Genomic DNA, 25005 nt, shown 5'->3' on the forward strand with positions numbered 1-25005 from the left:
GATTGACAAAAAAAATGAGGAAAATGGTTTTCATGTAACATGTGATTAAGGATTGGAATGTTCCAACTGAGAAGCTGGAGGGGATAGAGTCAATCAGACTTTTGAAGGCAAATTTGGTAATTTGATGAACATTTACAGGGCTGACGAGAGTAGTAGGGGTGAGGGACGAATTGAGTTCTTGCAGAGACCCCAGCAGAATGTGTCAGGCTGACTGACCCCTCCCCGCGCTGTAATCAAGTCTATCATTTTTACAATGCTCCGAAGGAAACAGCACTTTGAGAGTTGTTATAACCTGAAATGCCAAACAAAAGATGATGAATGTAATTTATTTGCTTAAAAATTCTTTTATTTCATTCCTGGGCATTTAGGTTTCAAACGAACAGACAAAAATAAAATTTCACACCAAAATCACAATGGCACAACATTAACTGCATTTAATGCAGTTTAACTCACACTCAACTCAGTGTTACATACCAACGGGAAAAGTGTAGGGTTAAAATGCAGTTTCAGAATTCCAGTAAAAGAAAGATTTGTTTCCTTTATATATAGTGCACTTCACCATTTTGGGCCTTTACAAATCATTTTATACCAATGAATTACTTTGGGAATATAGCCATTGCCATAATGTAGAAAATTCAGGGATAAAGTGGCCCTGTACCCATAGGAGTTTAGAAGAATGAGAGGTGATCTTATTGAAATATATAGGATTCTGAGGGGACTTGACAGGATAGATGGGAAAAGACTGTTTCCCCTTGTGGGAGAGTCTAGGACTGGAAAAGGCGTTGTGCATTTAAAGCAGAAACGAGGAATTTCTTCCCTGAGAGGATGGTGAATCTGTGGAGTTCTTTATCACAAAGGGTTATTGAGGCTGGGTTGAAAGGCATAATCAAGGCCAAAATAGACAGATTTTTAATCAGTATCAAAGGTTATAGGAAAAAAGGCAGGAAAGTGGAGTTTGGGATTATCAGATCCACCGTTGAATGGGGCAGCAGTCTCGATGAGCCAAATCAATGAGCCTAATTCTCTTCCTACATTTTATAGTACCAAGGTCGAGAAAGCTCGTATAAGTTGTAATGAGATAAAAGTCAGGGCAATGTTGTTTGAAGGATAAGTGATTGTCAGGATGCTAGGGATCATACTTAAACTCTTTCTCAAAACATTTCCATTGAATCTTTTACACCTGAAAAGACAGGGAAGACTTGGTTTAATGTCTTGTCCAAAGGGCAGTGCCTTCAGCAGTACGAAGTTAAGGGTTTAGTTAATTCAGTGGGATGGAAAGCTGACGTCTGATACACAATGATACCAACAGCATGGGTTCAATTTCTATACTGGCTGAGGTTACCATGAAGCACTCTCCCTTTCAACTTGCTTCCTTTCCTGAGCTGTGGTGATTCTTAGGTTAAACTGCCCCAGTTGTCTCTTTCTCTCTCTCTCTCTCTCTCTCTCTCTCTCTGCAATGAGATGGTAGTATTGTAGTGCATTTCCTATCACGCCCTTAGCCAAGAGTTTGTGCTCAAGTAGGACTGGAATCTATAATATTCTGATAAAGACATGGGTATTAGCAATGAGTCAGAACTGATGTAGTCGTAGTTGGGCTGAAGTTAAATATAGGAAGGTAGCTAAATTGAGAACACTACCCTCATTTTGCAGTTGTGTTGATTTCCTACACATAGGGAGAAAATGTGCAGAGAAAGTCAAATGTTGGGATGCTCAATATTTTTCACATATATATTTGAGAAGGTGTAGTCAACAAACAAAAATGCTTATATTTCCACAAAGTCAACCCTAGCTCCTGGAGTGAAATGGGGCAATATTTGAGAAGCATGGGTTTGGGGGGCATAATTTGGAGGCAATATTTGAGGGGCACAAATTTGGGGTCAATATCGATGGGGAAGAAACCTTGGAGTTGGGGGAGACCCTTGGATGGGGGAGCAGGGTATTTCCAGGCCAGGGGAGAAAGACAACAGAAGAGGCTGACAGAAAACAGAGAGAGAGAGAGAAAGGGTTGAAAGAGAGAGAGAGTGAACGAGAGAGAGAGAGAGAAGAGAGAGAGGTTGTCCTATGGAGGGAAAGATAAACTAGACTGGGCCTATATTCTTTCAAGTTTAGAAGAATGAGAGGTAATTTCATTCACACAAGCAAAATCTTTACAGGGATTAACAGCTTAGATAGAGGAAATACTTTCACCTGAGTTGGGATTTCTAAAATCAGGGGATAGCTTTAGAAAAATGGGCAGACTATTTAAGACTGTGGTCAGGAGGCATTTCTTTCCTCAGAGGTGAATTTTTGGAATTCTCTGTTGCAAAAGACTATAGCAGTTCAGTCATTAAATATCGTCAAGACCGAGATCAACGTATTACAGAGATAGAGCAGGAAAGTAATGTTGAAGTGGATGATTAACCACAATCTTATTAAATGGTACAGCAGGCTTGAAGGGCTGCCCATGTTCTTAAATAAGATCCATCTTTCTACAGAGCAGACAAGTGGGAGAAACTTCATCAAAGAGTCAGCACTGACAGGATGGCTTTCTTCTGTGCTGTACAGTTCTTTGATTCTACATCAAAGCATCGTCTATCGTCACTGGATTCAACTTGCTAAGCTTGTACACATTGATATTTTTGTCCTCAACTCTGTGGACAAGTTCACAGTTGAAATACTTAGGCAAAAGCTCCTCATGGAAAGAGATAGAGTGGTTCCCTCTGCGCAATTTGGTAGAGAGGTAAATGATGGTCGATTCATAGCACAGATGCAGCAGAGTCTTTAACAGCAAGGGGTAGACGAGGGAGGTGTACACAATATCTGCACCCAGGATGAAATCATAGTCGGTTGGAAAGTTGATATGGTCTTTACCCCAGGAAAGAGCACAGACCTTTGAACGATGCCTACAATCAGCAGGGATGTTAGCAGAGACGTTATGTTCTATCTGGCTCAACACATTCTCTTTGTCTGTGATAGTAACATCTCCACCTGACACGAAGAATGAAACATTGTCAGTGCCCATTTATGTGATAAATCAATTACCAAACCTAACTGGTCACAGAGAGAAAATGTATGCATTGTATGTCGGCGTCATGGAGACTGGCACACAAGGTCGGTTATACATAGGGTTTTGAAGCATAGAGTCTGTGCCGTGCTGGGATTGTGATGTCAGGGCAGCCAAAATGTGCTGTAATCAGACCCTCTTATCTTCACAATGCAGCTTTGCATTTCAACTGATTTAGCTAAACACAACCTACTTTTGGGTGGCAAAAAGCCAGCCAGCCTGGAAAACCAAGCTATTAAATCATTCTTCAAGTGATGAGCAACCAGTAAACATAAACTTACAGGAGGACATATTTGAGTTGACACAGTGCTCCATGTGTCAACTGGTATGTGGTTGGAAAGGACAACAAAATGCACAACAATGGAAAAGAGCAGGAGAATTGGGGTGGCTGGATGGCCAACAAAAATCCAGCACAACCTAATGAGACAAATAGTCCCCTTCTATAAAATATGTATTTATTTTACGAATTTTTTCCCAGTCCAAAAAAGATCTTTATCAAAAGAACAGGGTAGTGCTATTGCATGGCATTTCTGGCTTTCTGAAATTAAAAGCTTTCAAAACAAATCGTACAGAAATTATTGTCAGACAGCAGAGCTCAGTTACTGCTGCACTGTCATTTGCCCTTGTGCATTACTGTCGTGTATATTGTCTGCAAGTGATAATGTGGCAAAAGCCCTTTAAAACTACAGGATGTTTTGGTTCTGCTGTATCTAATTACTCTCTTCAAAAACACAGGGTAAAATTAACCAGGAAGGAATCTGTTCAATACACGTCCTTGAGGTACTCAGCACTCAAATGTGTTCTCAGGAATTCAGCGTTTTGAAGTTATTCAACAGCAGATAGAGAAAACAATTTAAATATTCGCATATTTAAGAACTAATGCTGGTTTGTTAAGTCTCTTGCAATTAAATACCATGATCTTGGTCTTACGTTAAAAGGACATAGAAAACAATTTACTTAAGTGCTGACAGTTGTCCCCAGCTGTCCTTGTCACACTATATTTTTAAATAGGTTGTAGTGTAACATTACTGCAGGTGTTATTAATATCTACTGAGAAAACATCCCTGCAAAGCTGGGTTCAAAGCAAAGCCAAAAACATTTAAAATGCTCAAAGTAGTATTTTTCTATCTCGGCAAAGGGCCTGCTCAAATCAATATCTTTCCCAACTAAAAGGAGGCATGTGTATGTGCATATCTGTGCATGTGTCGACTCCCTACATTGCAGTTTTTCTGTCAAATTATGTGAGCCATGAATGCTAATTGCTGACAGGCTGTTTCCTTTATTTATTGCACTGTGTGCAACTTTGCAATCCCCTGGTCATTTCAATGATTTTAAAATATTGTCAAGTAGTGTTACCACTAATTACATGATAATGCTTATGTTTTTAACCCTGTCTGTAATATGACCTAGTTAGAAGTAATTTGAGGTGTTATTGACCCTGAAGGTTTTAAAAGTGACTAAATGGTCAAAAAGCGAAAACACCAGCAGGTATTTAGTGACATGTGCAACACACTATGTGAATAATTAGCACCTTGATGAAATTGCAGAGGCTATGGGAGAGTAATCAGTCAGACCCTCTGGTTGAAGCCAGCTTGTTGGACTGAATGTCCTTCTCTGACAGCTGTTTTTTGTCATTTTTGCAATTTATTGCCCTTGAATGATTCAGTAACCCTATCAGCTCATCAGTAACTGATGTCAAATTGTTTCTAAAACAGAGGAGAATAGAGCCACACCAACAAAATCCACTTAGCAGACACCTCCAGCTTGCCAGGATCAAAATCAATGCATGAAAATTCACAACTTAGCAGTCTTAAATGACAATGAGGAGAAAGTGAGGTCTGCAGACGCTGGAGATCAGAGCTGAAAATGTGTTGCTGGAAAAGCGCAGCAGGTCAGGCAGCATCCAAGGAACAGGAGAATCGACGTTTCGGGCATAAGCCCTTCTTCAGGGCTTCTCAATATACAGAGCAGGCCATTTAGGACTGAGACTGAAAAGTTTTTTCATTCAAAGGGCTGTGAAACCTGTAGAGATCTCTACCCCAAAGGCTGTGGAGACCAAACTACAAGAAGTAGATAGGTACATTTTTTAGATTTTACAGGCAGCAAATGGTATGGGGAACAAGTGGAGGTATGGAGCATTAAGATAGAGAATCAGCCATGATATATATGTGTGTATGTGTGTGTATCTGTATGTGTATGTCTGTGCGTGGGCATGTTATATGCAATATACATTTTCTTAACCATTGCACATTATCTTTCATATTGATAATCGAAGTTTACAATCATTCTTTAACTCACCCAACAGAATAGCTAGGATCCCCACAATTCCAGTTCCAGACCCTAGTTCAAGCACCTTCTTCCCAGTAAAACTTATCTTCTCTTGTTCAAAATACCGACAAAGCACCAGGGCCTGGAAAGAAAAATCGGACTGTCACTGTAGAATAAATTAGTTGAGAAGATGATGAAAATGGTTACAGTAACTGTTAGTGAGAGGTAGGGTGGAGAGTGTTGGGAATGTGAATATAGACATTTCCCTGTAGACATTAATGAAGCTGGGAATGGGAGTCTTGCTTACCTATCAAACACATGCATTTCGAGCAGCTCCATGATGCAGGACTCTGTGCTCTACAATCTGTTCCCCAGGAAGCACGCCGAGACAAACATCAACTGCATCTAGAGGACCATCAATTTGGTGAAAGATGCTCTTTGGTCTGCCCGAAACTTATGGTCTTCCAGAACTAGGAGCCCGATCGAGTGTTGCAGACTGGCACATTCCAAAGGTCCAGGACTACGTGCTGAGGAACACACTAAAGCTTGGGGCAGCTGCTGTCAAGGCACAGTGGGGAAAGACCACTGTCTGAGGTCTTCCTGCTAAAGATAAATGGGGGTCCATTCAGTTATCTGACCTCCCAGTGTCTCAAATACATGTAAATTTTAATATTATATGTATAAGAGAGGCCTTTAGATTTTTGGATCGAGTCAAAGTCCAGTGTTTTGTTTGCTTACTTGCCACTGTAGAATACTGAACTACATCTGTGACAACGTATTCTTTTATAAATAAAGCATATTTTTGAAATAAAAAAATCAAACTTGTGCGAGATATTATCAAGCTGGAGAGGGTTCAGAAAAGATTTACCAGGATGTTGCCAGGTATGGAAGATTTGAGATATAAAGAGAGACTGGATAGGCTGGGACTTTTTTGACTGGAGCATAGAAGGTTGAGAAGTGACCTGACAGAAGTTTATAAAATCATGAGGGGTGTAGATAGAATTGATGGTAGTTGTCTTTTCCCTAGGCTGGAGAATTTCAAGACTAGGGGACACATCTTCAGGTGAGAGGAGAGAGATTTAGAAAAGATGCGAGGCAAATATTTTACACAGAGGGTGGTTCCTGAGGAAGTGGTGGATGTGGGTACAATTACAACATTTAAAAGACATTTGGATGGATACATAAATAGGAAAGGTTTGGAGAGGTCTGGGTAAGGAGCAGGCAGGTGGGACTAGTTTAGTTTGGGATTATGTTTGGCATGGACTGGCAGGACTGACAGTCTTCCATGCTATAAGACTCTATGACTCTATTTCCCAGTGGATTAAGAGCAGCATAACGATCAAATAGGCACCATTAGCATTGCTGGGTTAAAGGACAGGAATGAGCACAGTGAAGAGGAGGCCAGTGTTGAGAGGTTAGGGAAACTGCTGAGTTAGTTATAGCTTTACAGTGAATATGTAAGGCTATAAGATTTGAAAACTGGAAGGATATAGTGATGGTGCTGGGTGGAGTGGATGTTGGAATGGGAAGAGCTGCTGTCTCATCAATATCAATGAATATGGACAGAGAGGATGCACAACTAAGTTATGGAATTAGTAGCAGAGTTGTGGCTGAGCTGCTATTTAGTAGAAGGAAAAGTCAGAAACAATCTGACCTAATGGTGACAAAGGTGTGTATGAAGATAGGAAAGGAAGCAAGTTATGCTCTGCCTGATGCAATGAAGTAATCCTTCTGGAGGAGGTGAGCAAGGCTCAGCTTGTGAATGTGGTGTATCATCTAGCTTAGCCTAGGCCAGTGTCCAGGAGGAGATGTGCTACTCTTCAGTTCAAAGTATAGGTGCATGTGATTATGCACAATAGCCTGTGTGCAACAGTACAGGTTGTTTAGAATAGAAAAATAGTAAAATGGCAGGACTATCCTCTGAGGAGAACTTGGTTTGACTGTGCTTTTATTTACTAGGATGAGAGGTGTTCTGAATTCAGTAAGACACACATTGTATTGATAATGGATCAAAATGATGAAGCGTTTAGTCTTCCTGATGTTTAGGTAGAGCGAGCTAAGATTTATGTTTAACTCACTGCCACATCTCTTTCAGGCAAGTTAAGATTGTTTGTTTCATAATAGTTCCCTCGGATGGAGAGATGATGTTTCAAGTGGAGATTCATTTAGTGTCACAAGAACTTTGAGGATCATGGATTTAATTTTTGGGTCTGAACCAAATTGCATTATCTCAAACCTAGTCACAACAGGGATTTTACATTTCTTCTAAGCACCACATGGTTGATGAAAGGTAAATCAGTCAAGCCTCCCATTGTTAAATCAGTAACTAATTCAGGAATATTAACAAAGCAGGGGGTTAATCTCAATATTGGCTTGGCCATTTATGGAGGAAATCACAAAATATTTTTGAAAATGGATATAGATTCAATTAAACTTCTCAATTCTGAGTTCATTGAATCTTATTAAGGCATTCTATCAAGAGATATGGAGAAAGTTGGTGGAAATGAAATTAAGGAATTGGACCAGCTACAATCTAATAGAACAGAGGAACATAATTGAGTGCTGAATAGGCTATTCCTCTTCCCATTTCTTTTCAATATGGTCAATGCGGATAAGTGTAAGTTAGTTGAAGTATATTGCAATCCCTTACAGACATTTGATTATAACAAGTACGGAAGAGTCGAACGAGGATCATTTCTTCTTGCCTATACAATGGAATTGGCATCCAAGGCCAAGTGACTTACAGCATCCCAGACAGAGGCGGAGAATCCCAAATCGCCACCAAAAAATCGAGCGATGTTCAAAATGTGTCCGCAGAATTGGAACTGCTTCTCAGAGATGAAAGGCTGCGGAAAGAGCCATTCAATTGTTTGGGCAGTGCGGCCAGTATTTTCCTGGCACTGGAGTTTCACCATCCTCTTGAACCTTTCCTTGAAACTTTCCCGGTTGCTGGTGGCTGTTTTCTCATCGTTTGGGAGATTCTGGCCTGAAGCATGGCTCTGACTCGGATCAGTGGGAGCTTGACTTGAGTGAGCCTGTCTGATTGAAAAAGAAGAAACTGTAGTCTGGAAGAGTCGTAAACCACGGGAGTGTTAGAAAATTAATAGACATGGTGAACCCAAGTTCTTAATCAAGCCTGCCCCACTTTCATGATGTCAAGGAAGCAGCAAGGATAATCTGATCTGACCACAGCTTTCAATGTTTCCAACATCACTTCTCCACTCCTGACCACTGCCATAACTTCCCTCCATAGTGGAGTAGAAAAGTAAAAAAAAGGAAAAATCAGGCTGAATAACAAATAAATACGCCGAAAAATTCCTCTCTTATACCTGTCTGTCACCACCCACAGATCAAAATCAATCCAAGAGATCACTTAGAATACATGCTATCCAGAAAGACAATTTCAGTCACTTTCAATATGAAAGCATCCCTGCACCAATTAAGAATGAGTCCATTTCTGTCTTTAAAGTATATAGGCCATCAGCACTCACTACAGACATCTCACATCCATTCCAGAGGATTGCCATTCACTAGGAGTGGAAAAAGGAATAACTAACCACTCAGTATATCCCTACTCTTAAATAGCTCTAATTCATTTCCACTGACCACTGAACTGAAATAATCTATTAATAGGAATGGTATCCAGTTAGTGATTTTATAGGCCTTCACCAGGACAGATAGTTCCACTGTAAATCAAATCAAGGTCAATGGACCAATATAGTGAGCTAGGTTTCTTCATATTGGTAACAAGCTTTCCTCAGATCTTCTCCAAAACCACTATCTCACCAAAACTGACCAAATCAAAGAAAAAATGGTGCTACTTTGATTTGTTTGGCAAAATTCAATTACTAGAACACAATATTTAACTATAACTTTCCTACTTTGATCATGAATCTCTTGTGATCTATGCACAATAACACCAAAATATCTTCTCCCTTTCAGTAATTTTCCCTGAAAGTGATGCATCTTTTCTATTTTGACCCCACTAACAGTCCCAGCATTAGGTTTATGTAATTTAAATGTCATTTGCAAATGTGTGGTCCACTGCTGAAACACAACTAATTTTTTTTCTTTGCATTGATTGTACTCCCCTACTGTCTTAACCTTTGCACAGTGTCTAGTTTACTTCTTTGTTTTAAAAAAGTCAGTAGAACACTAAAGTCAAGACCCACTATGTCATGTACATCAAGCTTAATTAACATGGATCATCAATGCGACATTTGGAAAAAAACTTGAGAATTTGCTAGCAGCCTTTCAGTTCAATAAAGTGATTGTCAAATGTGAAGTGTCCACAATTTTCCCAGTAGAACTTAAAAGTTTGTGAGAAATTATACAGTTTGTAAAAAAGAACAATCACATTTTGAAATTAGACATAACTCATTTCTCAGTAAATATGTTAAATTTTATATTAGACAGCTTAAAAGACTTATTTATTGTTTTAAAGACACATTTTGTTGAAGCTTTTCATTTTATACTTATTGCTGATTGGTTTTCAAATGGTTTATATTTAGTAGAGATGTTGCAATGGAGAATGCACCAGTTAATGATGACTGCCAATTAAGTCTCAAGCTTTCTTTAAGTATTAGTTTAAATTTTATACCAGTTAGGTTCTTTGTAATTGGTCAAGGCATTGTCACTTGCCACAGAGTTAACTTGTCAACCAATCAGCACTCATGTCTCATGCAATATATTGTTTTCCTTTTACTATGGTATTTATTGCAAATTGTTTTTGAGTACCAGATAAAAAGCTTTGATCCTGCCCAAACTGGCCATAAACAGGTCCAGGTAGCGGGCCGTGGAGGGGGTGGTTATGGCCAATTGCCTGCCCTCTGCTGAGGCTACGTCTGAACCTGGGTATCCCTGGATAAGGAGCACACGGTGTCTACCAACTCCCTTGAGCTGTTCAGGGAGAGTGGACACTGCGGTGAGTGGAGTGTTTTATTTTGCCCTCCAACTCTATTTTGATTTAATCTCCACCCTTCCCTTCACTTTTTTGATGGCACAGCATTGCCTTTTGATGAGAAGAGCACTGCTTGTCACTGGCCACCCTGGTGTTTCCTTTCTTCCTGGTGGTGGAAATCAAATAAAGATTTGTACACTTGTTGTCAAAAAAAAGAAAAAAAAAGCTTTAATAAAATGTGCCTTTTATCAGCAAGTCTTAAACTTTGTCCAACCAAACGATTGAAGTTCTATTGGTAGTTCTGGCCTGCTGTACCTTTATCTGAAAATAAAACAGATTATCAGGTATACATTGAGAAGAATGGTAATATGAGTGCTAAAACTTCTATGTAGGTCACATAACCTCATCAGTTTTTGAACTGTCACTCTTTGCCTGCATTCATTCAGCAAATACAATAAGAAGTGATCAGGTTTCTTCATTGTTAGAACTGATTGATGAAGTGATATATTTCAATTTGTGGAGCAGGCTCAAAATCAGGCTGTCGCTAAGGCCTACATCTTATAAGAGAGATCAGAGACAGAAGCCAACTGAGGCGCAGAGGGGAAAATGAAAGGGTCCAAAGGTTGCCATGAACGATTACAAGCAATGAGGCAACCACACAAGGAGGGTCAGAGATATAAAAATATGAATGAAAAGCTCTTTGAGGGAAATCAAAAGTCAGACTGAGGGACTGGAGCATTGAATGGATAATCCATAGGCTCAAAAGAGGAATCAGTGAACATAAAGGAAACAGAAACATTCATAAACAGAACTGACAGGAACAAGAGGAGAAACAGACTGAAAAACAAGAATCAGAAACAGAAAAGGGGGAAAACAAACAAACAAATATACTGAAAAATAGAACAAATGAAATATTCAGAGGCAGAGCACAAATTTCAAAGAAACAAGAGGAGACTCAGAGAGTTTAGGTGGAGTATCAAAGGTGGAAGAAACAGAGGTCTGAGGATTCAGGCCAGAGGCAGAGAAAGGAGTTTGAAGTGGTAAAAGGAGAAAGAGAGGCAAAAAGAGTCAAACAGAAGCATTGATGGAGGAAGCAAATCAAAGAATTGAAGACAGGAAAATTGGGAGCAGAAACAGCAAAGCAGTCATCAGTGATTAGAACAGAAATTCAGAGGCACTAAGAGGACAAATGTAAGGTCCAAACAAGAGAATCTGAGACTGCAAAATTAGGTTTTTGAATCAACTAATAAGGAAACAGAGTCAGCAAATCCAGAACAGAAACTCAAATGGGAGAATCAGACAAACAATGGAAAACGGTGGGGGGAGTGGTTTAAAATTAATCAGATGCTATGAAAGGAGTAGGAGAGGTTTTAATTTACTTGGAATTCATTCATTTTCATCAAATTAATCTTTGGGCCCAGAGTTGACAAGCAGAATTGGGGAAATCAAATGGACAATAGATAACTAAATGGGTGGCAATGGTATAAAGGTGGTTTTGGCAATCCACGCTTTTAAATTTTGGGGACATGGGTTTGAATCCCATCATGCAGAGAGTGAAATTTGAATTGAATACAACATAGTCTGGTGGTGGCTGTGTAAACACCCACCTGCAATTAAACTCGGTATTTGCAATTCTCCTGAATTATTTTAATCTAGAATATCTGTATCCATAAAATTTCTGAAGGTTTACACTTTGGAATCATTCTTAGTGAGTGTGAAAATCCTCCAGTGCCTCAAGTGTGTGGCATCAAGGTCTAATGCAGAAAACATTCTTCCAACCAAACATTTGTACAGGGTATTGCCAAAATCATCAACAACCCATAACTCCAACGCTTCGCAAACAACTCTATGCCTCATACTGGCAAATATCTAAGTCTAACTATCTATAACTTATATATCTAAGAAATGACTGATCACGATGTTGGTGTCATCTTTGGTTCCGAGGTAGCTTCCAAGCATATACCAATGCTATCACTACATCTGCCTATGTAACATTGTCCAACTTCCCGAGGCCTCGACTCATCAGGTGCTGAAACTCTCACCTATGTATTTGTTATCAAAATCTTGAGTATTATCTTCTAGGCGGCAAGGTTCTACCATCCATCAATTGATATAATTCATGATTCCCCTGACCATGCACCTATTTGACATGAAGACCACTTCATCCTTTATGCCTGTGGTCGCCAGTGGCAACTGATTAAACAAATGTAAATGTTTCTCCTTACTTTCAACCATTTCTACTGAATCACCCTTCCCCACCTCTGTAATCTTCCTAGACCCTTCAATTTTCAGAGATGCCTGCACTCCTCCCATTCTGTCCTCTTCAGCACACCCAATTTTAATCTCTCCACTATTGGTGATCATGTTTTCAACTGTCTGGGCCACCATAAACCTTTTCAGTTTGAACTCATTTAAGAAACTCCTCATTGAAGAAAAATTTATCCATCGTTCCTAGTGCCTGTTATGTTGTTTAAGAATGTTTGAGAATTGTTTTATAATAACCATGGGAACATAAGGAATATTTTGTTACATCAAATATACTACACTTTGAAATTTATCTCTTGGATTCTGGGTGTCCCTTTGGATCCTTCAAGTCCTATTTTGGATTTTTGCTTCTTTTTGCTTTAGCTGTTTCTGATTCTTCCTCTTGTCACTGTTAGAACATAGAACAATACAGCACAGAACAGGCCCTTCGGCCCACGATGTTGTGCCGAACATTTGTCCTAGCTTAAGCACCCATCCATGTACCTATCCAATTGCCGCTTAAAGGTCACTAAAGATTCTGACTCTACCACTCCCACAGGCAGCTCATTCCATGCCCCCACCACTCTCTGGGTAAAGAACCCACCCCTGACATCTCCTCTATACCTTCCATCCTTCACCTTAAATTTATGTCCCCTTGTAACACTCTGTTGTACCCGGGGAAAAAGTTTCTGACTGTCTACTCTATCTATTCCTCTGATCATCTTATAAACCTCTATCAAGTCACCCCTCATCCTTCGCCGTTCCAATGAGAAAAGGCCTAGCACTCTCAACCTATCCTTGTACGACCTATTCTCCATTCCAGGCAACATGCTGGTAAATCTTCTCTGCACCCTCTCCAAAGCTTCCACATCTTTCCTAAAGTGAGGCGACCAGAACTGCACACAGTACTCCAAATGTGGCCTAACCAAAGTCCTGTACAGTTGCAACATCACTTCACGACTCTTGAATTCAATCCCTCTGCTAATGAACGCTAATACACCATAGGCCTTCTTACAAGCTCTTTCCATCTGAGTGGCAACTTTCAAAGATCTATGAACATAGACCCCAAGATCCCTCTGTTCCTCCACCTCACTAAGAACCCTACCGTTAACCCTGTATTCCGCATTCTTATTTGTCTTTCCAAAATGGACAACCTCACACTTGGCAGGGTTGAACTCCCATCTGCCACTCCTCAGCCCAGCTCTGCATCATATCTAAGTCTCTTTGCAGCCGACAACAGCCCTCCTCACTATCCACAACTCCACCAATCTTCGTATCATCTGCAAATTTACTGACCCACCCTTCGATTCCCTCATCCAAGTCATTAATAAAAATTACGAACAGCAGAGGACCCAGAACTGATCCCTGCGGAACTCCACTTGTAACTGGGCTCCAGGCTGAATATTTACCATCTACCACTACTCTCTGTCTTCGACCGGTTAGCCAGTTTTCTATCCAATTGGCCAAATTTCCCTCTATCCCATGCCTCCTGACTTTCCGCATAAGCCTACCATGGGGAACCTTATCAAATGCCTTACTAAAATCCATGTATACTATATCCACTGCTCTACCCTCATTCACATGCTTGGTCACCTCCTCAAAGAATTCAATCAGACTTGTAAGGCAAGACCTACCCTTCACAAATCCGTGCTGGCTGTCCCTAATCAAGCAGTGTCTTTCCAGATACTCATAAATCCTATTCCACAGAACCCTTTCCATTACTTTACCTATCACCGAAGTAAGACTAACTGGCCTGTAATTCCCGGGGTTATCCCTATTCCCTTTTTTGAACAGGGGCACAACATTCGCCACTCTCCAGTCCCCTGGTACCACCCCCGTTGACAGTGAAGACGAAAAGATCATTGCCAACGGTACTGCAATTTCCTCTCTTGCTTCCCACATAATCCTAGGATATATCCTGTCAGGCCCGGGGGACTTTTCTATCCTCAAGTTGTTCAAAATGTCCAACACATCTTCCTTCCTAACAAGTATCTCCTCTAGCTTACCAGTCCGTTTCACACTCTCCTCTTCAACAATACGGTCCCTCTCATTTGTAAATACTGAAGAAAAGTACTCATTCAAGACCTCCCCTATCTCTTCCGACTCAATACACAGTTTCCCACTACTGTCCTTGATTGGACCTACCCTAGTTCTCGTCATTCTCATGTTTCTCACATACGCATAAAATGCCTTTGGGTTATCCTTGATCCTATCTGCCAAAGATTTTTCATGCCCTCTCTTAGCTCTCCTAATCCCTTTCTTCAGGTCCCTTCTGGCTATCCTGTATCCCTCCACTGCTCTGTCTGAACCCTGTTTCCTCAACCTTATGTAAGCCTCCTTCTTCCTCTTTACAAGACATTCAACCTCCCTCATCAACCAAGGTTCCCTCACACGACCATTTCTTTCCTGCCTGACAGGTACATACATATCTAGGACACGTCGTATCTGTTCCTTGAAAAAGTTCCACATTTCCACGACATCCTTCCCTGACAGCCTATGCTCCCAACCTATGCTCCTCAGATCCTGTCTTACAGCATCGTAATTACCCTTCCCCCAATTGTAAAACCTACCCTGTTGCACGCACCTATCTCTCTCCGTAACTAAGGTGAAAGTCACAGAATTGTGGTCACCATCACCAAAATGTTCACCCACTAACAAGCCCTTCACTTGTTCATTACCGAGTACCAAATCCAAAATGGCCTCCCCTCTGGTCGTGTTCAATGTTCTTCTTGGATCTGATAAGCTTCCTTTGTAGTTTCTAACTCATTTCAAATTGTTGTTGCAATAATCCAGAAAAAGAAAATGCAGGTTACTTGCTGTTATGTCCACTGTGCTAATGTAAATGTAGTATACCTGTACAACTTGGACTGCAGCAATTCAAAAAGGCAGCTTCTCAAGGGCAACTAGGGACAAGCAATAAATGGTGTCCAGCCAGCAACACCCACATCCCATGAGTGAATTAAAAAAATGGATGTGACTAAATAATGCTCAAGTGACTATTTTACATAGCAGGAGACATTATTCGGCTGCAGAGACATTGCCAGGAATGGAGGGTTTGTATTATAAGGAGAAGCTAGATAGGCTAGGACTTTTCTCACCAGAGGGTAGAATGTTAAGAGGTGGCCTTACAGTGTTTTATGAAATTATGAGGAGTATAGATAAAGTGAATGCCAAGTGTCTTTTCTCTAGGGTGGGGGATTTCAAGACCAGGTAGCATATTTTTACGGTGAGAGGAGAAATATTTTTAAAAAGACACGAGGGCCAATTTTTCTTTTATACAGAGAGTGGTTCATGTGTGGAATGAACGTTCAGAGGAAGTGATAGATGTGGGTGTTTAAAACACATTGAGGTAAGTACATGAACAAGAAAGATTTCAATGGATATTGATCAAGTGCAGGCTAGTGGTACTAGTTTTGTTTGGGTTTATGTTCAGCATGGACTGATGTGTCTGTTTCCATGCTGTATAACTGTATATTCTTATGATGGAATGACAGCCAGGAAGTCTCATGGGTCAACTCCTTTGATCTATTGAAGTTGATCTCAAGCAATGATTTTACATTTGGAATGATGGAAATATGCCTTTTGTAATTAATGAAGACATAGAGTCATAGAGATGTGCAGCATGGAAACAGACCCTTCAATCCAACCTGTCCATGCCGACCAGATAGCGTAACTCAATCTAGTCCCACCTACCAGCACGCGGCCCATATCCCTCCAAACCCTTCCTATTCATATACCCATCCAAATGCCTCTTAAATGTTGCAATTGTACCAGCCTCCACCACTTCCTCTGGCAGCTCATTCTATACACGTACCACCCTCTGTGTGAAAAAGTTGCCCCTTAGGTCTCTTTTATATCTTTCCCCTCTCACCCTAAACCTATGTCCTCTAGTTCTGGACTCCCCAAACATAGGGAAAAGACTTTGTCTATTTATCCTATCCATGCCCCTCATAATTTTGTAAACCTCTGTAAGGTTACCCCTCAGCCTCCAACGCTCCAGGGAAAACAGCCCCAGCCTGTTCAGCCTTTCCCTATAATCACTATTCATTTAAGCCTCAACATTTATTTTTGTTAAGCCACTTAATAGTTTATTAACTGATGACCTCTGTCCTGTGGATTTCCCATTCTGTTCAATGAGGGAAGTCAAACACACTGCTCAAGTCGTGGCAGTTGCTTGCCCAGATTGTGTCATTAGTTGCAGCAACTTGAATTCTGAGGTTTGAAGCTTCATAAGCATCTGTTCTCCCTATGGTGCATCTATGAGATTGCAGGATTCATTGCCAACATGTTTATAGATGCAACCACTCTGCAGCAAAAGGGTATGTTGGTAGACAAGGAATGGGGGACCAAAATTGAGTCAAGGAGGACCAGGCAAGTATTCTGATTTAAATCCTGGTGACATTAATTCTTCCTCTGTGAAACACAACTAGAGTCACCATAATTCCTGATGAAAGGCTTTCGCCCAAAACGTCGATTTCCCTGCTCCTCGGATGCTGCCTGACATGCTGTGCTTTTCCAGCATCACTCTAATCTTGACTCTAATCTCCAGCATCTGAAGTACCCACTTCTGCCTAGAGTCACCATAATGGTTGGCCCACCAACTGAAGGCAGATTAGGAAAATGGCGCAATATGGAATACTTCAACTAAGAAAAGAAATAAGCATTTCTGTGGCTGCAGGTGTGAATCCTGGACAGCATTATCCTGCCCAGAGTCAAAGAAACAACTTCAGAGCAATCTGAGGAAGGGGAAAGTAGTAATGAACCATTGATCATGGTGCAAGTTGAAATCAGAAAAATGGCAGACCAAACTTTAGCAATGACCTGCATTTAAAAGAGGAGAGTATTTTTATATACCTGAGCTATATTTTCACAATGGGCAAAGATAGTACCAAAAGATGAAAAAAAAGACTAGAAAAGTAAGATGAAGCAATAAATGAGTGCATATGATTGCTGTCACGTATTAAAACTGAGAATGCGGACATCGCTGACTAATCCAACATCTGTTGCCCATCTCTAACTGCCCTGTAGAAGGTGGCGGAGAGCTGTGTTCTTGAACCATTGCAATTCATCTGGTGTGGGCATATCCATCATGCTGGGATGGGGCAGGCAAGATCACGGCAGGCTGAATGGCTTCCTTCTATGCTGTCACCATTTCTATAATTCTTTGTCCGCGTTAAGTGGAAAGAATCATTTGCTGCAGATCACATGTGTTTTCTGTGCAATCGAAGAGATGGTGGGACTAACACGCAGTGTGACCTGAGTCATCTCCACACACAGTAGCCCTCAGACTGCCGATGAGAGTGGTCATCAATGAAGTGCCAAGGCTAGTCCCCAGTTATCCCAATGGAGAAAATCCCTTGAGCGAGTATCTAACCAATTCCGAGTCACAGTACTCAGCTGTGAAGGAACTAAACTGAAATATCATCCCACTAAAGAAATCAGACATCGAAGTGTGACATTATTTTGTTTGCTCCATCAATAGCTTCCATTACACTCTGGTTGATATCTTCATATCAATGATTATAGACATATTTGCCTCCTTTCCATCTTACCACATAAGATGATGGGGGAGATGGGGCGCATGGGGAGATGGTATTGCTAAGCTTTCCTGTTGTGCTCTAGTCCCACTCTTCTTTAGTATCCATCAGTCGACTTCTCGCCAGATTTAGGTTGCGCTGTTAATCCTTAAAATGACTAGAAAATGTGTGTGCTTTTTTTTTCCAATTGAAAGCTAGCCCCAAGAAATTGGGAGGGATGAATGGCATTGAACAGGTAACAGAGGTTTTAAAGGGCTATGGAGGTGGGGCTGGAGAGTGGGACTAGCCGGGTAGCTCTTTCTGGAACCGGTACAATTATAGAGTCATAGACTAATACATCACGGAAACAGACTCTTTGGTCCAACCAATCCGTGCTGAACATTATCCCAGACTAAATGAGTCCCAACTGCCTGCTCCTAGCCCATATCCCTCCAAACCTTTCCCATTCATGTACTTACCCAAATGTCTTTTAAATGTTGTAATTTTACTCACATCCACTATTTCCTCAGAAAGCTCATTCCACACGTGAACCACCCTCTGTATAAAAAAAATGCCCAACATGACTTTTTAAAATCTCTCTCCTCACCCTAATAATGTACCCCCTCGCCTTGAAATCACCCATCCTCGGTAAAAGAAACCTACCATTAACTCGACCTATACCCCTCATGATTTTATATAAGGTCACTTCTCCTTCCTTCTATACTGTTAACCTCTATGATTTTATATTAGACCCAGGTCGCTGTACTGTCCGGTGAAGCAGAGCAAAGATCTTGGACCGAGCAGCTTGTTGAAATGTAAAGTCATTTTCCTCATGCTGCAGAAAATCTTCGAGTAAATTGTATTGATTGAATTTAGATAATTGTCCAGTCCTTCTATTCAATTCTCCAGATGGGCCGAATGGCCGAGTCAGACATCTGTGTGATTTTTTTTCATTGACGTATCGTGCTTTGTTATTTTTGTTTATCAAGCGACAGTGCACAGTCCAGTCCCATACCCCATCATTTTTCTGATCCTGCAGCAGTCCAGGAAGCAGAAACTCCAATTTCTTTTGTCCACAGCGGCCTAGGAAGAGCAGAACATTGTGATATAGCTGAGTCACCACTGTTGTCTGTCTACCTGAATCTGCTAATCTCTGTTTAAGGACAGCTTATAACTGCTGGCATGTCTCCTTCCACCCAGATTCAGAGACCTCTAACTCCATCCATGTGGGACACGGGCAGCTGTCAAACACAACTTTCTGTGGCTTTATGTCTGGATCCAGGCCTCCGCTGTGATATATCAGTCTTAATTTAGGCAAACCCACTCTCCAAAGCATATTTTTGTTCCTGGTTCATTTTCCCTTTCAGGACGCTCCATTTCAGTAGTTTCCGCGCATAAAGGGAATGAATTCGAGTCTCCAGTTTAAACAAGACCAGCTCCAACATGGCCCTTTCCATTCTTTATGCTTTCTCCAAATTGTCATTCTTTTTGGGCCTCACTTGAAATCCGGGTGTAATTTGTCGGCTTCAGCTTTTCAAAAGCGAAGATACAGGGTAGGTTCTCCTATCAGCGTTAAATTTGCATCCATTGTCCACTATCATCACGGCTCCTGACTGCCTGGTTTAATGTCCACTTGATTTTATTCTTAAGATTCTACAATGTCAGTTGTCAGTTTCTGAAAACATGCCCCTATCGGTCGAGGGTGGTCCCTAACCATCCAGTGTTCTTGTACAAAGTAAGCCTTCACCCATGACGCACAATTTTAACCAGAATGTCTTCTCTGGGCAGTAGTTACAAAGGAAACGTTAACAGATACAAAAAAAAGATGGCCCTGAGTTCGGAAGGAGAGTCGTGTTGGACTGGAAATGTTAACTTTCTCTTTCCGCAAATGCCGCAGGACATCCTGAGTTTCTCCACCACCTACTGTTTATATTGGTTCTGGTGATTGGTTTGGGTTCGCTAACCAGACCTGGGTTCTGCGCATTTTTCTACCCTCTTACGAGATATTGAGATCAAAGAGTCTTAAGATCAGAAGACGTTGGGCCCATCAAGTCTGTTCTATCAGTCAATGAGATTATGACCGATCTGATAACCCCAACTCGACCTTCCCGCCTTTCCCTCACAACCCTTACTGATTAAAAATCTCAGCCTTAGATATATTTAATGTCATAGAATCTATGTTGTAAAGAGTTCCGCAGAATAACTACCCCCACAGAGAAGATAAATTCTTTTCATCTCTATCTTGTGCAGGTAAACCCTTATTTTGAGATTCTCTGCGCCCAGACTCTTCCACAATGGGGAAAACAGTATCTCCGCATCTACCCTGTCAAGTTCCCAGAGTCTTGCATGTTTCAAAAACGTTGTGTCTGATCCTTCTAAATTTCATATGAGTATAGGCCCAAAGTACTCAACCTCTTTCATTATCAACCTCTTCTCAACAAAGAAAGTTTCTCCATACCCAGTATTAACCGAGTGAACCTTCTCCAGAATACCTCTAATGATAGTTTATCTTTCCCATACGTAAGGGCGCAAAACTGTTCACTATATCCCAGCTATGATCTGGCTAGTGCCTTGTATCGTTTTATTAATTGCTTCAAAGCCTAATTTCTCTCCGGTTCCATAGCCTCTGCAAGTTGCTGGTTAACCTAGCCAATACTGCCTTCCTTATTCTTTTGCTTCTGAGAAAACGTGATACGTGTTATCCATATGCAACCCCTCTATTTTAAGACTCCACACCTGATGAAATAATGACCAACATTCCACTTGCTTTCCCTAATACCCACTGAACTTGGATAAACCTTTTGTGATTCATGCACAATCCCTCTGTTGTGCGCCTTTCCGCAGTCTTTCTCCATTTAAGTAATATTCAGCACCTCCATTCTTCCTATCAAACCTCACATTTTATCTCATTGCATTCCACCTGTTCTGATTTTTCCCATTCTTCCTCAGTGATTTTGAAGTTCCAATCTTATTGCTTAACATTGGCAGATGAAATTTTACAACTGAATAATTTTTGTGCTTGTTCTCTAAGGGTGGTCAGAATCTGACAGGATCAGTATTGAAGGAATACCTTGATGCTGTCATAGAGACCTAGTTAGTGGGGAACAGCTTGAGATCGGAAGGAGTAAGACCGATCTACCACCCAAATTCTCCTCAGAGACATTGTTACAGAGACAACCAGTCTACCTTATACTCAGTTGTTAATACAAACTAAACAGCATCCTGTTCAAGGCAAGAATGTCTTCTAAGTACCGAAAAGTGGCTTTCATCCACACCACACTAGACCAAGCAGCTCTTGTAAAGCCCTGCCCTGAAAGAGGATGTTGCAGCAAACCCTTCCCAAGTTAAGCAAAAGGACAGGCAGCCTCATACAACAGGGTGGGTGTCGGCAGTGAGGTCTGCTCCACAAGTTGGGTTGATATCACCAAGAGGTTGCAGATTCAATGCAATGAATAAAGAGGCCTCTGAATAATCTGAAGTTGTGCTCCTTGGTAATCCAAAATCTTGTCCCGAGACAGATATTCCATCCTGTATCAGTAAATGTTAAAGAAGGATTAGCCCTTAATGCACAGTCCCTATTCTTGTCTCCAACATTATCAGGACAATGTCCGTTAGAGGTCACCACCACCACCACCAGACAGGGACGAAGTCTCTCTCCCCAAATGGAGGCGCAGTTTATTCATTTTCCCTTGTGTGATAAGTAATATATTCTAGTAATACCCTTCGTATACAGAGTGCATAAATATAAAACGCGTCAAGTTTTGTCACAGAAGCAAAAGAAAAAATAAGGCAGTATTGTTTCGGTCAACTAGCAGGTTGCAGAGACGATGGAAGCGAAGAGAAAGTACACTTTGAAGGAATCAATAAAAAAAATTGCACTTTCCCAGTGACTTCCGCACCAACAGGGAACCTTCAAAGTGTTTTACACGTAAACTAAAAATATTGTTCCAACGCAGGGTGGCCTATTACTAACGAGAGCACAGAAAGTCCCTAAAAGCCTTTTGTTTCGTGGTGGTTTCAGTGGAATGACAGCACCTCGGACAGTTCACCGCATTGTGTTGGGAGCTTTTTATCCTCATGTTTCTGTGCTAAACCCTGAAGCCTATGCCTCTTGGTGATAGGGCGAAACCATCCCACCCCCAACCCCACTCTGCACTTTAGAGGTTAATTGTATGAACCTCGTCCATCACTTGTGGCGAGAAGGAAAATGCACAACAGAAAAGGGAGGGATGAGAGATGTGAGTTGTGCATTATAGCATTTAGTGGTGATTGGAAAGTGAACATCACGGCGATGATACAGAGCCATTCCCAGTCTAAGTTTGACATGCAGTTGCACTGGATAATCATTGGATTTCAACTGGAAGGCTGTACTCCCTGGTGGCAGTAACCAATGGGTTGTCTGGGCTGGCTGGCGTGGACTAGTTGGACCCATGTTGTTGCCATTTTGTATGATTCTGATTCTCGTTCTTTAATGTCTAAGTACGGCCACTGTAGTTAAAAAATGCGACTCAGCCAAGCACGGCCACAAGTCATAAAGTCCTAAATAATGAGCTAAAGATAACTGACTCAATAAAATACTGTGACCAGGCAGAGCAGGTGCCAGATGTATTCATAGACTGCAATGGTTTCCATTTCGTCCAGCGCTGCAATAGCAACTGGGCTTAGATTTTACAAGGTCTTTAATGTGAACATGTCCCAGTGCCCTTAACAATAGTCATTTAGTGTAAAATCTTTCTGGCACCAAGACATACAAGGATACATTTGACTGAAAGAGGTGAAGTGGTTTAGGGAGGGAATTCAGTGTCTGAGCTAAGGGAGCTGAAAGCAGCGCAGACAATAAGACATTAAAACACGATCCTAGAAGTTGGAGCGCATACAGCTGTAATGTTCATTGTTGGTGATTTAGAGAGTCATTGCAGGACAGATACCAATAAAACATTACAGTTCCATCCAGTTAGAGAATGTGATCGGGTGGTATATTCTTGAATGCTGTGGACAGATTGAGAAGGAGACAGGGCTGTTAATCCTGGTCATTGTCACAGCTTCTAACAATGGACTTTTAAGCATTGCCCTGGAAACCTGATTGGAGGGAGTTGTGGGAAACAACGGCATGAATTTGAGGAAGCAAATTCCGTTGAAGGGCTTTGCAAAGAGAAGGAAGGTTGGGCTAGGGGCTATCATAGAGGTGCGTTGTCCAGATAAGGGGGATCGAGAGCAGTTTTTGGGACAGTATCAGTTGAGAGTCAGTCAGTGAGGATCAAAACTGAGGGGTTGATTGCGTCTCAGGCACAGGTTATTGCTAAAGTTGGAAGAGAGCCTGGAGTTCAGGACAGGCGAAGCAGGGAGGGCGAGAGTGAAGGTTGGCCGAAGGGCAAGGGAATGAAGTGGTTGAAAGGATGTGCTCTATTTCCGTGATTATCGGGTAACCAATAACACTGAAGAACCAGCCAGCTCCGCTCAACATTTCGAGGTACCAAGATATTTGCTGGTCAGGCAATCCTTGACTGATTCCAGAGCATTTGTTTTTTTTTAACACGACATCTCAAGCTAAAATTGCATTGGTAGAAAAGTGCAGAGTGTTTTCCAGTAATTTGTAAAAAAAAAAGTGAAGTTATTGCTTTCAGCTTTAATATTGGTCCCATAACTTACAACCTGTGGTCTTTGGCCAATGTTCCGTTGTAGTTGCTTTACCCAATTATTTCAGAATGAGCACTGGTTTATTCTCCCTGTTAGGTGTGCAGTTTGACCATGAACACTAAGTACGGACCACGTAATGGCAGCAATCTGCTTCCTAGCAGGTAGTTCTGACAACACTTATAGAATGGGGAAATGGGGAATCAGGCCATTCGCCCCACCCAGTCTATACCGACCTTTCGAAAAGCATCTCACCCAGATCCAATCCCCTACCATCTTTCTATAATGCATTTCCCCATAGCTAATCTATCCAACCTGCACATCCCTGGACACTATGGACAATTGAGCATGGCCAATACATCTATTTTTAGACTGGGGGAGGAAACTGGAGCACCCGGAGGATGCTGAAACCTTACATTTGAAAAGATCTTTTGTCCGTCAGCTCCTAAACTAGCATTCTCCTTGTTATAACAAGCTGACAAGTATTGTGAGCTTGCAAAGATATTTTAAAGTTATGAAGTTCTTTTGCTCTCACATTTAGACATGGCATTTTCTTGCCCAATGAACGGCAAAGTGACTCACCTCCAGTTTCTGCGCAGCTTGACTCTGATGATCACTCACCTCATTGAAAGCTCGCCGCCGGCCGGAACACCTTCCTTCTCCCATGAATGAGAAACTGGAGGATTAAGGCTTCGGTTTTCCCCGTTAAAGTTGGGGAGGGGGGAGAGGGGGCGTGGGGGGGGGGGAGGGGGGGAGAGGGGGCGTGGGGGTGGTGGGGTGGTACAACGCTTTATCTCCAGGATGGCCGCACATTGTGTACTTAAACTTACAAAATTAGACTCCGAAACATGCTGTTAAGCTCCAAAACAGAGTTGGACAGCATTTTTTTTAATGAAGAGAACGGGTTCGATGATTTTGCCTTGTCTCTCAATAGGTTGCAATATCATCTGGAAGCGAGGTGGAGGGATGTCAAGCCTGGACCAGTTAGCAGTCCGTTGGGGTGGGAGAGAAGTGAGGAGGTGGTGGTGGCATGTAACTGGCCATACCTGACTCAGGCAAATGGAGTCGAGTCAGAGACATCTTCGCCTTGCTTTGCCCCCTCTCCCCCCCCCCACCCACCCCATTTATTCACTTTAAGTGAGGTCAAAGCGTGGCAAACACACTCGCCGGCAAAAGGGATGCTATACACGGGATCAACGCTCGATCGCCAGCTAAAACAAAAACAAGTCCGTGCAGCGGAGGGAGAGTCCAGTGGATTCCACTCGGTGTGTGCTGCCTCCTCATTTACCTCATCCTTCTACACGGCAGCTGAAGCCGGCTTGTGGCGTCCTGGCAGCGTCACAGAGATGCTGACCTGTGTCCCACCAAGAGATTCTGGTTGCCTGAAGATTTTAAAAAAG

The 25005-nt window shown here is 41.7% G+C and overlaps 1 protein-coding gene across 1 annotated transcript; it reads right to left on the reverse strand.

The window, feature by feature from the left end:
* Positions 1-794: 794 nt before the first annotated feature.
* Positions 795-25005, reverse strand: LOC122553994 (EEF1A lysine methyltransferase 3-like). Its single transcript, XM_043698480.2, has 4 exons — positions 24894-25005; positions 8056-8350; positions 5342-5453; positions 795-2967 (listed from the first exon to the last, which is right to left on the reverse strand). Exons 1-4 carry the CDS (start codon positions 24896-24898, stop codon positions 2555-2557), a joined length of 825 nt encoding a protein of 274 aa, XP_043554415.1. The 5' UTR covers positions 24899-25005; the 3' UTR covers positions 795-2554.

The sequence above is a fragment of the Chiloscyllium plagiosum genome, unplaced genomic scaffold (genome assembly GCF_037043375.1).
Source record: "Chiloscyllium plagiosum isolate Xiang-an unplaced genomic scaffold, Cpla_swu_hap1 HiC_scaffold_8, whole genome shotgun sequence".
Lineage (NCBI taxonomy): Eukaryota > Metazoa > Chordata > Chondrichthyes > Orectolobiformes > Hemiscylliidae > Chiloscyllium > Chiloscyllium plagiosum.